Genomic DNA, 16,418 nt, shown 5'->3' on the forward strand with positions numbered 1-16,418 from the left:
AACATGAGAGCGCAAAACAGAACACAGTCAGTCGATGCTAATAGAGCTGCAGAGGAGACTAGTGATAACTAAGGGGTTTATCACCAATCGTCGTCGTTTCGTTGGCAAGTCCCACTCAATCTTAGCTAGTTCAGTATCTAGCTCATCGGCGGATACTCTGACGTCGAACTAAGGAGTTACCTCTGATCCTAGATGGGAATTGATGAGGGTAGATTTGGCCCTCCATTGACATCATGACACGTGGCATCTCAAAACAGCTTGATGACACCCCCAACAGCACGTAGGTGATGACTTGCCTTAGCAAAAATGATGGAAACCTACCTCCAAAGACCTACTGGAGACCTGACAACCTACCTCCAGAAACCTATTGGAGACCTTACCTCCATAAACCTACTAGAGACCTGGCGACCTACCTTCGCCGACCTACTAGAGACCTACCTCTAGAGACCATTGGAGACCTAAAGACCTACCTCCAAAGACCTACTAGAGACCTAGAGACCTACCTCCGAAGACCTACTAGAGACCTGGAGACCTACCTCTAGAGACACATGGCATCCATGTAACACCTCAACATTGAGTAAGCAGATCACCCCAGTAGGTTGGCTAGTAGCACCTCACCCATGGCTGACCTAAAGCACCTCGACATGGCCGACCTAAAGAAACTCCACTTGAGGAGTGACCTCCTTTGGAGATCGGCTGAGCTAAGTAAGGTATAAATGATGACCTACAAGGTGTGCTTGCCGACCTATTACACAGATCTGTTATCAAGACTAAGTTCTCCAGAGTAAAAATGCTCGACCGTTAGGCTGACCTACCCGCGCCAGAGTTATTCGGGCGAGCCGTAACGCCCGCACAGATCAAGTAACCGATGTAATAACTTAGCTAACTATGCGAAAACGGCTTCGTGAGAAGATGGGACCCGTTACAAGAGGTCTTTAATCCCTCGCACCTGTATAAAGACAATTTTCTAAGAGAAGCTATGGGCGATTACAAGCTCTCAAGCTCTCTCACTTTCTAAAATACTTTCAAAACACTCTTTGACTTAAGCATTGGAGTGCCCTCCCTAGGTAAAGACACCTGGGCACTCTAACTCCGTCTCTCTTGTAGAACAAAACATCTCAGTCATTTCTAACTTAGCCCAACATAGCTCAACTAATATTGTTTTTCTGTTGGTCTCTCAAAAAATTACACAGTTCTTCGTTATATAGCTCGGCCCAACACAACTCGGCTATGATTGTTTCCCTGCAGGTCTCTCAAAAAATTACACAGCTCTCCGTTATATAGCTCGGACATCTCCAACTCGGCCCAACACAACTCGGCCTAGACAAGGGAACCATCCAAATCAGCTTCTGAGTCATCAACCAGTCAGGGAGCTGCCAGATTGCACATCATCAGAAATAGAGCAGAAGACGCTCATTGATGGCCTTTAACACTACGCATAGAGGTCACCAACGTTTTCTCAATCCGAGCCCTAATCAAAGAAGTCGGAGCACTCAAAAACGAGGGGTCATTGGACTCTTAGAGAAATATACTTGGCTTTCCCAATCACCTGAATTAGCGAAGCAATTGGGCATGAACTAGAATATTCCACCCCACTGCGTATGCCATCGATGGGTGGCTTTCGATGGTTTAGACTTCAGCAATCTAAAGCTACTAGTTCTACCGTTGTCATTCCCAAAAAACACATCTAAAGCCAATAGTTCCATCTATATGCCTATTAGCATCATCTGATCAAACCAAAAGGGCCGAAATAGGCCCCAAACTCAAAGATTAATAGATACCTAACCTGGCTCGCATTTTTGCTTATGATTCATCATTTTTGTTGATCAAAGATTATTCTAATGATTTTTTTTACTAGTCAGTCGTATAAAATTTTCTAAGAGAGATATCAATATGGAGATAAACCTCGGTAATCTAAGAAAGGTGTCAAAAGTTTCATTTTGAAAATTTAAAGAAGAATGATGGGCAAAATAGTCTTTTTAATCCTTCCATTGATGAACAATGGTGATAAGAAAGTATTAGTCAATTGTTAGAAAAAGTAGGAATAGTGTTTGCATGCATCCCTCGATCTGAGGATTAGACCAGTCAAAAAGGAGAGTCGTGGCATCCAAAGAACCATGGACCATACCTTCAACGTTATTTTCCCACTAGTGGGCAATTAGGGTAGCAACCATTGTTGGGCAATAAGCATGACATCAATATCAATGCAGGGTTAGATCCTGACTAGGAGATTACAAGTCCAAACTACAGGGACATATAAGCATAAACATTACATATTCATATTGTTGATAATAAGAAATATCAGATTAATATATCACTACAAATATTTGCAAGGTTATTATAAGAAACTTACAGAAATACAAAATGTACCACGATTAAAGTTTTTTTTATAGTAGTATTTCCTCTCCTAGAAATAGAGCACATCCTCTAGCTACGCTGACCCATACTTCAAAGAGGTAACCATCCTCAGGTATAATCTCAGAAATCCAAGACAGACTCCCTTCCCACATATCTACTGTATAGATTTGGCACTCAAGGCACTTATCACGTGGCATAGCTTATATTTTATGTCTCACAAATCAATATGTGATGCATGGTGGATACAAATAAACCAACGACCATCAATCCTCTCAAACACATTCGTGGCAAACTGTTTACCCCAATTGCTACCTTTCGTCTTAACTACTTCTGTGCATGTTACATACCCAACATCACCTCTAACATGAACTTGAACATTTTTCAGCTCGATCTCAAGTGGGAATTCATAATCTGCCCACACAAATTCCCAGCTCCCCATGACAAGATCATAACCAGATATTCCAGACACACCAGGGTGTACGCAGCAGACATGCTCCCCCTTTGCCCAGAGGGATTGCATTGTAGCCAGATCTCCAGTTCTGAATGAATTGTAGAACCGCGCATTTGCTGCTAGAACTGAGGCCCTGCTATCCTCGTGGAGAAGCCGAAGGCTATCTCTTATTTTTGCTGCTTGGGCATAGTCCTCCTCCTTGATGGCTATTTGCAAGTCCCGCTCTAAGGTTTGCTCATCCAGAACAATGCCTTCGCTGCTTAAAGTTCCCTCTGAATCCCCACTTTTAACTTGGGAGGGTCTCCATGAATGTGAGCGAGTTCGGCCATGGAGTACTGCACTGAATAAGAGCAGAATTAGAACTGTAATGGTGGAGCAAGGAAAAGTGAAAAACTACATGATGGTCAGCAACCAAGAGGATGGTTGCTAGGATAATAGGATTACATGTGTACTGATTTAGAAATACAAGCAATCTATTTGGTAGGTCACAATTTTGACAGGAAGTAACAGATACCAGCACAATGTGCAATTTTCTATTTGAATCGTATATGTATTACAATGCATACAGCAGGATAGAATGTCATCTTTTTTTTTTTTTTTTTGATCAGTAACATAGAATGTTTTCCTAATTTACCATCAATACCTGGTATGATGGACTCAAAATCATGAACCATATCCTTTCAAACTTGGTCAATTGGGATATGGTTGAACACGTTATTTTCACCATATAGCAAGGTTAACTCTCATGCAGTTTTTTTTTTTATTCATAATATTAAAAAAAAAAGATGTACAAAGAGGTTAGAGGGAGAGAAAATCTTTCTTAGCTCTCCCCCACCCAGATAACATGAACACAAGATTACAAAACAGCCCAAAACAAATGATCCCTTCCCACCCCCTGTTTTGCGAAAGTATCAGCAAAAGAGTTAGCATTCCTTTTCACCATTGCACATTGATTTCCATTCCTTGAGACAGCCATTTATTCCTCTCATTAATATAGTTCCACCATCCAGCCTCCTCTTCCTTTTGCAGCCACTCAATAACTAACTTTTAGTCCCCGTTAATTAGTAGTTATGAATATGCAGCTCTTTAGCCCTTTGGAAGCCTCCCAACACAGCCATTATTTCAGCCCTCAGAGAGTTTCCCACACCATTCAGACCTGAGTAGATGGCAATGGTTAACTTTCACACTTTCCTGTCTTTCTTCAAGAGGTTTTTGTGTCTACTTCTCACTTTGAATCATATTGTGTTTTAACTTGTAAGACCAAAAATCCTATTTTGACATGTGATAAGTTACTCTATTTCTACTCAGGACACGATTATTTTTTGTTTTTTGATTGTTATTCAGGACATGATTCTGCCTTCTCCATTATTTTCTAGATTCACAGGTCATGTTGACACAGATTTGAGAAGTTTTGATCAGGACTTTCCTTTGGAGAAGAAGATAATCTTTCTTGAAAAAGTACCTAACTTCTTAAAACCCAAATCCTATGGTACAGAAATATGCTTCTTGGTACGGGTACTGATAAACACTGTAAATCTGTAGGTGTTACACAACCAAGGTTGCAATTATGCATCCTGTATTTTGGTAGAAGATGGACCAACATAGTCCACATAACTGACAAAACCACTGTTAATATCAGTTAGAAGTTTGGATGTTGCACAATCAAAACTACACCCCTCCTTGCGCAAGATCCCAGAGCTATATAATATTTCTCAGTACTGGCACTAGCACCAAAGACAAGTACTCTTTAACATTGAAATACTCTTTCCAAAATCTATTTTCTTTTTCCTCTGTTTCTTGCTTTCAACTTTACACCTCTAGGTGAAAATACAAAAGGAATCAAAACATCCTCTGGGAACATCAAAAAGAAATGTTTTCTTGTAGAACCATTTTGTTGGAAATCTATTTTCTGATTTTAACTTCACTTTCTAAAGAAAATTTATTATTGCAGACTTGTAGTGTAATTATTGTTAAGTATCTTTCAATGAAGCAGCATTTTGAACATACAAAAGGAAAATGTAAAGTCTTCAGAACCCTTCATGTATATAATGAGAATGAAATGAAGTATAAGCAACAAGATATTTAAATCAGAGGGCTTAGATTTGTCAGTCTACAGTTCAGCTTTTGCATTCAAAATACAACTATATCATCTTTTCATCTAGAGAAAGTTCATCCTCTACCACTATGAGATATTAGTATTTTTGGATCAGGACTTAAGAAAGTGAGATTTTATGAAATGAGAAATAGATTTCTCAGGAGTCGGGACAAATTATAAATAGACACCAAGCACACACCCATCTGAAATTCCCTATTGAGTCTAGCCAGTCTATTACAATTTTTTTGATTAAGACTTTAAGTGGGATGATGCTTTGACATCTCTGAACACATCAGATCAAATGGTGGTCAAGACTTGTTTCTATGCCTTGATTTGTTAGTGTGGAAAATCAGATACTTGGGTGGCAACAAAAGGTGATTCCAATTATATGAAAGCAGGAGAATTGCCCATGAAGAGGTTGATTTAGGCATCATGTGCATAAAGTTGTATAGACAATACATTATGTCGATGTACTAATCAAAAAAAAAAAACATTATGACGATGGAAACTACAAATCAACCTAGTCATGCCAAAACCATTAAATCATTTGCACAATGTTGTTAATGAGGCTTGCAAACAAGTATTGGGTCCTGAACTTCATGCAGTCTAAGACCGGAAGTAGAGAGTCAGCAACATTGATATGTGCCCCTTCAGAGACATCTGATAAAGTTGGAATAACACAGGAAGATAGCATGACCTCTGCACAAGCACAAATAGAGATATGTCTACAACCTACTTTCTTACATCCACAAGTTTCAACAACAGAATTGTGGTGATATAGGACCATAGCACTGATGCCAATTTTGTTTTTAACTCTAACCCAGACCCTTGAGCTTCTATTGTTTTTGTAAACAGGTCAGTGGCAAGTGTATAAGGTGTTATCAGATAAAAATCATTGCCTGATGGCAGCCAAAGCCCAAAGAAGGTAAAATGAATTTCACCTAGATCTGTTACCCATATAGGGTTTCATGTATGTAGTAACAAAGAAGAATTTGGAAGGTGTATTCAATAGAATAGCCCCACTCCTAAAGAGCATGTTTTATTAAATAGGGCAAGATACACACATTTACATAAATGCCCCTTATGGTAGGCAAATAACAAGAAAGCCTATATACATCCTATTGCAATACAATAAGACCCTCCAAAGATTAAAGGAAATAAAATGAACACATACAACCCTATCTACAAGCTCAGGGTGATTGAAGGCCAATATTGAAGGTTGTTTTTTGAAAGAAAGAAGAGTATCCTTTGGGGTTGTTTTTCGTGATCATGTGGGTGCTTTGGTTATTATAAAAGGAGGTCCATTACCTGCTATATCAGCTCAGTTTTCTGAATCCTAGGCCATGAGATAATGTGTTTTGCTTGCAAGAGGAAAGGGCTTTAGAAGAATTATTACTGAAAGCTATTGTAAGCTTTTAGTGTCTTGTCTTGGTAAAGTGTCAGGGCACTGTGAAAAGAGCTCTTGGTTTGTTATCAAAGATATTTTGAAATTGTTGGAAGGAGTCTCATGTCGTGTGTCATTTGTGTCAAAGTCTAGCAATATGGTTGCTCAGTTTTTCGCTAGGCATGGTCCTGTTGGTGAAGTTTTTTGTTTAGAGTTTTGTCCAATCTGCGCAGGGCAGGTCCTGGCTGCAGTTGTTGAGAGAGGATATGTATTAGTCGTTGTTGGTTGTGTTTGGTCCGTGTTGTTAGTGGTGTTTTTTGTTGTTACTGTATTTTCTTTTCATTGTTAGTGAAGCTACCTATATGATTTTAAGACTAAAGGGAAGAGTTGAGAGGGGTTAGAAAGCCAATTGGGTGGCATTTTCAATGAAACTTTATAATGATATTTAATATGAGGGATTTAATTCAAAAGCATTTTTAACAAGCTATCAACAAAATGACCAAAATTTGCCTCCATAAGAAAAATTACCAAAATTGTAGAGACTATGATTTTAGATGAAATTTGGAAGGACAAAATGGGATTAAGATCTATGGAGAGTTACCAAATATGAGAGCAATCAGAGATGGTTTGACACAAAGAGGTGAAAATGAATAAAACAGGAAATACTTCAAGAATGCCTATGGCTTAATAGGTGCTTGCAATAGAAAGATAGATAGATGTAATCACTCAATGCTCTTAGAATAAGCTATAAGAACTCAAACAAACTCAATTTGTTTATTCTCCCATGTCTTTTCATGTAGAAAATTACACTAATGCAATTATCATACTTTGACTCAAACTCAAAAATCCTTAACTAATTGAATTAATTATTAAAATTTTAACTATAATATACAAATTAGATGATTAGAACGGACTAGGGGTGAGCAAAAAAAACCGAAAAACCGAACTGACCGAGAAAACCGACTGAAACCGAACCGAAAAATCGGTTAATATAACCGGTCGGTTCGGTTTTGGTTCGATATTCTTAAAAAACCAACAGTTCCGGTTCGGTTTAGGTTAACCATTTAAAAAAAAAAAACAGCAGTAAACCGAACCGACCAATATATATACAATAATATATATTTTATTTTATTTTTGAAAATCGAATTGAAAAGTTCCAAGAAAAAGGCTAAAAGTCTCAAATTGCTGACTGCCAGACTGGTGACTGCTAGTCTGTCTCTTCGAAAATCTAAACGTTCAGCCTTTCTCTTTTTCTCTCAGTTCTCACTTTGTCTCTTCAACTTCAAATTCGAAACCCAGTTCTTAGTTCTCTACTTCTCTTCTCGGCTTCTCACATGTCATCTCCGTCGCACAGCCCGCACCAACCACCAACACCAAGCGGCATGCTGGTCGGCGCCTCGCCGGCAAGCAAGCACCAACACAACACCATCTTTGTATCTCTCTTCTCTCTCTCTCATCTCTCCTCTCTACGGCTCTGCCAGGAGCCACCTCTCAAGCTCTCACCGCGACAGCCGACAAAAACCTCTCTCTCATCTCTCTTCTCAAGCGCTCGATGCAGGATCTGAACTGAGCTATGATGTTCCCCCTTTAAAAATGAGGTCATTTCTAACCCTCCAAAGCTCCCAGTAGATGACGGCGATGATCGGGTGTGTATCTTGCATCACCAAATAAGTTAGAGATCCAGCACCCAACTTGTAATTTGTAAAGGCCTAAAACCAGCAGATCTGAAATTTAGGGGGTTAGCCAGCTAAACAGTTCTCGCAAATAAACAGGAGAGTAACAGATGGTTGGCACCAACAGCAACCACCGGTCCACCGACAGTTTTAAATTTTTTTATTTTAAGTGCATAAAAAAACTGAACCGCGGTTAACCAGTTGCATCAGTTCGGTTTCGGTTTGGGTATTTAAAAAACTGATCAGTTCGGTTTGAAAAAATACCCGACGGTTCGGTTAACCGAACCATGACCACCCCTAGAACGGACCACATAGATAACCTATAAAATGACTAAGAGATCCTTACCATCTAACGGTTGTTCAATGTTGGTCCTAGTTATCTGGGGTCTTGAGAGGTGTGGATTGAATACAAACCTTATGCTTTGCACAGAGTGGCTGCTCTCAAACTAAAATCTGCATTCTCATGCTTGTTAAGCCTAGGATCTTACCAATGCACTAAGCAATAACTAGTAACCCCACTATCTAAATAAAAAAAAGAAAAAATTCACAACAGTGCATTTTCATATGGGAAACAATGGTACAGGAATTCAAAGAAAAAAACAATGGTACAGGACTTGAAGGTCATTATGTGAGAGAGATCAATTTTTTGTTTTTTGTTTTTTTTTGGATATGTCACATAAAATGATTTTATTATTTGAGATGGGCATAAAGTTCAAAAGAAAGACATCCCAAAGGATATGATGGGCTGCATAAAAAAAATTTGACAAGATTTGGAGAAACATAAGGTACTGTACAAGCCAATTTTGGAGTTTGGACACAATAGAACCCCCATTACCATCTACAGCTTCATGAACCACTACATGCAACACCCAGTGCTTTAACAGGCGAGATGCATTTTGATCTCACTTGAACCAAAAGGCACCCACACAATGTCACTAGGCTGAGTTTCAAGGCAAGCATGTGCCTTTTTATACTTATGGTTTTTTGCCAATAGTTCTTTATATATTTGTAACGGTCTACTAACTTAAAAAAATAAAATCTCTTTTGTTGCTTGTTACTAGTTATCGTGTATGTGGGAAAACAGATGGAAAAGATTGTTGGCAAATGTTACTTGTTGATCATATGAAAAAGGTTGTAGCTCCTTGGGAGCAGGGGCTGATTACAATGTGGACCAAGGAGGTGGTCTCCTTCAAACAAAAAAAGAGCTTGATTTGGGAGCACTTCTCTTTATTTGGTGGTAGGTGACTACCCCCCTGGCAGACGTTGAAAGCTTGTTCAAGAACCAATTATTTTCGATAAATACATAAGAATTAGAAAACCATATATTTGGCTCATTAGCTCCTTCATTAGACCTCTCATAATCGTAACTTAAGGAACTGTTAAATCTAAAACAGCAGAAGAAACACAGGTGACCATTGACAATGCAGAAAGCAATAGACTGAAAAAGCCTACACTGAATTTAGAAGAGGAATTAGATTATGTACAAAAGATTATCTTTATCTGTATTACGTATAGAAGATCCATAGAGAAGTCTGATTGTTACTTGTCATTCATATCTTGCTTTGAACATGTTTAAAAGTGTACTGAATATCTTAAGAGCAAATTCAAAGAAACAAAGGGAAGAATACTTACTTACTTCGGTACCAGCATTTGATCGCAGGCTGGGAAGATGATGATCCGGCTTGCACCAGAACACTCCTCGACCTCCAGAAGAGATTGTTGACACTGCATTGCATTGTTTAGAGAAAGGCCGAGTTTGGTGCCTAAAGGGTCCAGAATTATTCATGAACGAGCATGGCGTATTGAATTCCTGGATATCAAAAATACATGTCTAGAAAATAAAACCTCGAAATAAACATATATACATAATAATAAGGGAATCTTAAGTAGGCCATTTTTCCAATTAAATTTAATAAAGAAAAGAAAACTCTCAGTTGAGAATAAACTACTGAATTAGCTCATTAACCATTACGGCAATATAAACCACAGAAAGCCCCACATCAGATGCGGAGTAAAATCTACTGAACCCACGATTAGACAATAAACTACTAATTGGTGAATGTATGGATATTAAAACTAATAAATGAGCCAGAAACCCCCAAAAAATAAAGAAAGAATAGAAGTTTTAAGTGCGCACGCAGGGGGCGGATGGGGGATTAGAAATTGTCGCGAAAGGGGGGAAATATAGAGAACTTACGTTGCTGCATAATCTGGACAAGTAATGTGTCGAAAGCTGCAGGGGACTAGAAGAAAGACGAGAATTCGGTGAAAGTGCAGAGACGTTCGGAATCGCCATGGTTTACTACGAAAATTAGGAAACCATGAACTGCAAAAGACTAAAAACAAAAAATAAATGAGCAGTAAGAAGGGAAACGCAGAAGAAATATATGTAGAAATAAGAATAGAAACCATTAGATGAAACACATTGATATCTAGTCTAGAAACTAAAAACAAGAAAGCAAAAATGCGTGAATAATTAAACTATTAAAACTAGAAGGATAATTGTTGAACAATAGTCAAAAAAAAAAACGAAAAGAAATTAGCTGAGAACAAGCGAAGAAGTAGGGTTAGGGCTAAGCAGACACCAGTAATGGATTTCGAACACTGCTCAAGCCTCCGTGCTGCTCAGATTCTCAGATTCTCTTTTGGGCATTTTGCTAGAGTAGAAGATTATCGGCGGCAGGAAAGATTAAATGGGTGAGGCCCCATGTTAGTTGAGCCTTGAGAGGCCACCAATTTGGACTGAAACTTCAGAAATGATGTGTAGATGGACCAGGGAAGAACAGGCACAACAACCTATTAAGCTTGTCGGGCGACTCGGACTTGGACCTAACCAAGAAAAGCCCAGAACATGAGGCCCAATAACGAGTGGGGGAAAAATATTTAAGGGAGTGCAGATTAGATGAGATCAAATCAGCAGCCCCCTAACTCGGATATTTAGATACACTAATGGTGGCTGATGTGGGGCATCATTATACGTTAAACAGCTCCTACCACATCCATCATCAAGTGCTGCAGCTAATGCAGGCAGGTTCTTGTCAATGTGTGTGATTTTGTTTTTCAAAACAAAACCAACCGTCGAATCACAAAAAATATACTGATATTTTGTTAGTCAGTGTGGAAGCTGTTTCTTTATTTGTGAAAAACAAAATTCCCAACTGCCCATATCTCCATGCCCAAAAACCCCTTATGGATCAATACCATGTTTAAATCAACGTCGTTTCTTGAGAGGTGTTTTATAAGAAAATAGTTCTGCATTGGTATGCCATTTTCTTAGAAGATTTTTTTTTTTTTTTTGCTGTAAATTGTTATCGATGTAGTTCAATGCCAATGACTTCAAATTAGTGAACTGTTGGAACTTTTTAAAGTGTGATAATCGATGTATAAAATTGGCGTAGTATTTACATCGACGTAGATGTAAAACTCAACCGTGCATGATGTAACATCGATGCTCACACTCCAACCAAATGCATGAAAATACAGAGTAGAAGTGGAGTTTTACATTGGTCCGTACTTACACTGAAAATAAAATGTCAATAAATGCAAACTGATGATAGAATTTTTAGTCAATCAACATTTGCACCGCAAACAAAGGCAGCATTTGGAATCATGGTTTTTAAAACCGACCCAAAGATCGAATCGGTTAGGGGTCTGGTTATTAAGTCAAATGGTTCAAACGATTAACTGCCCACTGGTTTGTTGACCAAAATCAATGGGAACCAACCACCTGACTGGTTTCCGGTTTTTTCCGATCCGACCATCTGGTCCTGTTCGATTTTGAAAACCATGTTTAGAACTGTTGCTATTAACAATAAAAATAAGAAAACCATCAAAAATATTTCTAACACTACACCTTTCCCAATTTTCAAGGCATGACAATATTTTTTCAAAAAACATATAACGACACAGCAGGCATGGTCCGAAAAACGGATTTCAGAAGTAGCGCTGGTGTGCCACCCTCCATATTAACGGCATAGGTTACAAACACAGGCCACGAGATGTTTGCACAAACTTTCATCGAGTATGAAGTCCAGCTATGTCCGCAAGAAAACAAGAGAAAAACAGAAAGTGTGAAATTTCTTATGAACTTTCATTCAGTGTTTTTTTTTTTTTAATTTTTTATATCAGGGCTACACAATGGGGTAGCCCATAACCCCCCTTCCAAGTTCCAACGTAGGTATAGGCAGGATTCCATTTTAGTACCCTGAACTTTGAGAATAGTGTCAAGTTACTACTCAAACTTTTAAACATTTTACTGTAGTACTTAAACTTTCAAAAAGTGTTAAATTGGTCTCGACTATCGGTTGTTTATTGAAAATGTCAAAATTACCCTTATAAAGAAGGCACTATTCATTGACTGAACCTGTTATCAAAGAGAAGAAAAACATGAAACATAACATAAGGAAACAATAACTGTAATCAAAGAAATAAATAGATAAGAATGTATTTTAGATATAAAGGTAAAAAACAATGATTTTATTATTCTAGAATTTCAAACGCCTTAACCAATTCTTTTTTTGAAGGATAGTTATAACGTTTTTAAACAGATAATTGAGGGTCGATACTACAGTGACAAGTTTGAAAGTTCCAATACTAATTTTAACACTACCCAAAATTCAGGGTACTAAATAGAATTTGCCCTTGTAATGAGTAGGTCCTATTTCCAATTATTTCCAATTGAAGTTCAAACTCTTCCTTTGCTTTTGCAAGATCATCATGTCATCTACTTTTTTTCTGGGTAGAAGATCAGTTCCTTTGCAAAACAACATTATTATTGTCTGAATTTTAGAGCGATGAATGATAGCGACTAGCGAGAGGTTCTCACGAGATATTAGATATTTAATGAGAACCTCCTCGTTGAACCATCACCACTCCCTTTATTATTTTTCTTTTCATCTTCAACAGTATAGTATAGTTACAGTAGACAACAGCCTATGCCTGGGTGTTTGTTCTTCAATCTGGTGGTATATACTCTGCAACTAATTAATGGGTGGAATTCATCAAATACCGATGAAACTCAGCATGTAATAGTACTCTTAAGGATCGATCTATAAGTGAAGATGTCGTATATACAAAACAAAAAAGAAGGATGTTTTACAATTTACTCTTCTTCATCTGTGGAGTCTGAATCGTCGACATCGACTGCAACTATCCTTGAAGAACCAACCCTGACAGAGGCAGATCGAGGCTTGAGCGGAACACGGACATCAGTGGCCACGATGTCATAGCCTTCCTGCTGCTCTTTCTTCAAGTCGCCAGGTGGCAAGAAACAGTCCTTTGACAACCCCCGAATGTTAAAGTCAACCTCTTCGATTGTCCAAACCTCTTCCATTCGCGTCCTTGAGTGGGTTTCCGAGCTCTCCCCAAACCTAAACAATGAAACGGCAGTCCGGCCGGCATGAGCGATGTTTATGCCATCTATAGGCCGATAGTCCGTGATAAAAGACTGTATGGTGGTTTCCCAGTAAACGCTATCATCACTGCTGGGAGTCTTGATCCTGAGAAGGTGTGAGTCTTCAAGCTCAACAAGAAGCCCAGTTCTCTGGCTAAAGTAGCCCCACACAGTGTGGCGGATAATCTCCATGCTGTTACTACTTCTAGCTCTCAATGATGAGGGTTCCGCTTCCAGCTTTAGCACAAAACAGTCTTCACCCTCGATTGTCCTCTCGCCTATGCATACTGAATTTGAGAATAAATTGGCAGTAGCGGTTGGATCAAGACCCTGCACGTAGAGTATAAGAATAAATTACCAGCTGTTGCCTGGAAATGAAAAAGAGAAGGGAAAACAAACGAAGAAGAAAATTTTAGTTGATTCTTTGCATCAGGCGGTAACGAGGGCATTATTATTACAAACTTTTTATGTGTAATAAGTAATTACCACCGTCCACCGTTTTCAGAAAACCACCGCTCATCCTTTTGGAAAGGAGGGAATGCTCCTTTTCATGGTGGATAGCATAGCGCAAGACCAGGTCTCCGCCTCCCATGCATGTTTCAAAAAATCTTCTACTTTCATGATAACATCGATGATGTGGTTTTAACATCGACTGTGAAAAGGAGCTTTCCCTCCCTTCTAAAAGGAGGGAAATTAACTCCTCCTTTGGATTTTTTCACTCTAAGAAAGTCTTGATTAATTATTAAAATAATGCAATCTAAGAACCATCAATCCGTTGATGGAGGCGAAACAAAATGTTGGATTGACAGACCAATGATCTTAACCTGAACTTGGTCAACTAAATACAAAAATATATCGATTATTTAGGGTTCTTTTGATTAGAAAAACCAGAATAAGTTGGTAAGAGTACGACTTTTTTTATTAAAATTAAGTTGTTTTTCTTTTCAAACGAAGAATAATGCAAACTCTGAAGACCAGGAATAAAGGAGTATTTTGAATGGACTTTTAACGACACGGCTAAGCTAATTCGACAGATTTGAGTCCTCTGTCCTCTGCTAGAACTATATTGAACCCATGGAAATCAGTGAAAAATAAAAGTCAAGACACTGTCTGGAATCTCTTCTTCTTCAAGGATTCCTCACCCTCATGCGCCATATCATCGGACTTCTATTTATTCCGTTCACTGGGAAAATGAAATTCTATTCTAGACCTGGTTTATAGAAAAGCTGTAAACTTTAATGAATCGAAGAACATGGCTGATAAGCTGTAAAGAGAGATTCCTTCTGTCATCTCCAGATACCAACATGAATAGAAACTTTATTTCTCTCTACTATGGATCGTATTACTGCATTTCAGTTAAAGACCCTTCTTTTTGGTGACAACCAAGTGAACCTTTTTCTTTTTTTAGTACTTAGGCGAAGAGATTTAAAAAAGGAAATCTGGTTTTATTTATTATCTACTATGAAAATTCATCTCCACCGAATCACTAGTTCACTACCCTCAGATCCTGATCCTGAAGTAATATAACGGCTAGCTAGATAGTGCCTTGAATACTGCCATTAAAGCAGTTATTTAGCTCAAGTTTTTCTGTATATACAAAAGCCATTATCGGTCTAAAGTCTAAACCCTATTGTTGAATCTCGACGATTGTGTGGAGCTCGAGCCTCGAGAGAGTGGGAGGGAAAAGGAAATACCTGCAAAGAACGACGAAGCGGTCTCGGAGGACCTCGAGATGCGTGTGAGCTATGCCATGGGGTCTGCCTCCATGCTACCTTACCATCACTCCCTGCGCTCATCTTGCATCCAGATACCAGGAGCTCCAGGCACCAGAGTTCGGGCTTCTTCTGCCACAACACGAACCCCCCCACCTCGCCTCCATGTCCTTTACTCTTAACCTTGACCGTCTTCTTGCCGTTTCCTCTGTTATTATTGTTGCTGTCACCCGTAGAGAATTCCAAAGCCATCATCTTCACCTTCCCCACGGCGTACATACTATCTATAGAGTTCAAAGCCTTCTCTCCTCCTGTGGCCGCAATGTATTGCTGAACTATATACTTAGCCATGGAAGTTTCCTGCGTATGACAAGACGGGCTTCTAACTTGGAATCGTAATTTCAATCTAAATCCTTATCAGATGAAGAATGGGTTTTACTTACAATGGGGTGGTCTTTGATGTTTCCATTGATGGACTGATCTCTACGGACAGGAAGAGGGACTAAAGGGGCACCAACAACTCCCAACAAGAGCTGTAGCTCAGTGCTTCGACCTCCGACGAGAGCCGCCGTCGATGGTGCTAATCTTTGAGAATGTGATCTCATCCATGACTTCATGTTCTGCCATGATCTGCCGCTGTTTTTAGTGTTGGATACGAACATCTCTTCTGGGATTGGAACTTCAAGCACGGTGTCAAGTCCATCTTCACGATCGAAGTTGGGGCAAAGCCTCCTCATGAGAAAGATAGAGATACACGACTAGCAGCTAGCTATGTCCAAAAACCCAGAAGGCAATCCCTTCTCCTTTTGAATTTCTACTTTAAAGTGTCTTAGAAAAAGAGGAGACTTAGACTCTAAGGGACGGTCGCAGCTGGTGGCTGGTGGAGGAATTTACCAACCAACCGTGGCCCATGCTAACGTGCTCTTCTTTGTCGCCGTCGTGATCGCACGCCTCTCTCCCTCTCTCTCTCTCTCTCTTCCTTCAAACTTGAAAAGAACTTTAATCTTTAAAGCAGATTAGAAAACGAACCTACACTGTACTAAACTGACTTTAATTAATTCCTGTAATCTCTAATTCTCTAATTAGTGATGTTGGTTTGTCCCGGCGACACGTGCCGGATGTCGGTCGCAGTAACTTAAAAACCGATGGAAATTAAGAAAAGAACATGGTGGGGTGGATTCGATGCTGGGGATCTAGTGTGACCTAAAGTGTATCGACTCTCGACCAAGGTTGATACTGTAATGTCTGGTTCTGTGTATTATATCCCATATATCTGACCAGTAGAGAAAATGGTGTGGGTATTATCAGCTTTGGGCCATGACGACCCTCCGAGTCCGAGGGATATATTTTAAT

General features: G+C 39.1%; 2 protein-coding genes across 5 annotated transcripts; both read right to left on the reverse strand.

The window, feature by feature from the left end:
* Positions 1-2,257: 2,257 nt before the first annotated feature.
* On the reverse strand, positions 2,258-10,768 carry LOC148870707 (Nuclear transport factor 2 (NTF2) family protein). 4 transcript variants are annotated; one of them, XM_088971034.1, is made up of 4 exons: positions 10,547-10,768; positions 10,159-10,287; positions 9,594-9,771; positions 2,258-3,144 (listed from the first exon to the last, which is right to left on the reverse strand). In XM_088971034.1, exons 2-4 carry the CDS (start codon positions 10,255-10,257, stop codon positions 2,573-2,575), a joined length of 849 nt encoding a protein of 282 aa, XP_088827160.1. In that variant the 5' UTR covers positions 10,258-10,287; positions 10,547-10,768; the 3' UTR covers positions 2,258-2,572. The 4 variants fall into 4 exon arrangements, with proteins under 4 accessions (XP_088827160.1, XP_088827162.1, XP_088827159.1 ...); XM_088971036.1 differs by having other exon boundaries at positions 2,258-3,149; positions 10,547-10,735; XM_088971033.1 differs by having other exon boundaries at positions 10,159-10,297; positions 10,547-10,735.
* Positions 10,769-12,986: 2,218 nt separating this feature from the next.
* On the reverse strand, positions 12,987-16,045 carry LOC148870708 (uncharacterized). The gene is made up of 3 exons (XM_088968583.1): positions 15,509-16,045; positions 15,048-15,425; positions 12,987-13,683 (listed from the first exon to the last, which is right to left on the reverse strand). Exons 1-3 carry the CDS (start codon positions 15,800-15,802, stop codon positions 13,063-13,065), a joined length of 1,293 nt encoding a protein of 430 aa, XP_088824709.1. The 5' UTR covers positions 15,803-16,045; the 3' UTR covers positions 12,987-13,062.
* Positions 16,046-16,418: the final 373 nt, after the last annotated feature.

Source organism: Nelumbo lutea, chromosome 2, assembly GCF_056320005.1.
Source record: "Nelumbo lutea isolate HS-2025 chromosome 2, American lotus-T2T, whole genome shotgun sequence".
Taxonomy (NCBI): Eukaryota; Viridiplantae; Streptophyta; class Magnoliopsida; order Proteales; family Nelumbonaceae; genus Nelumbo; species Nelumbo lutea.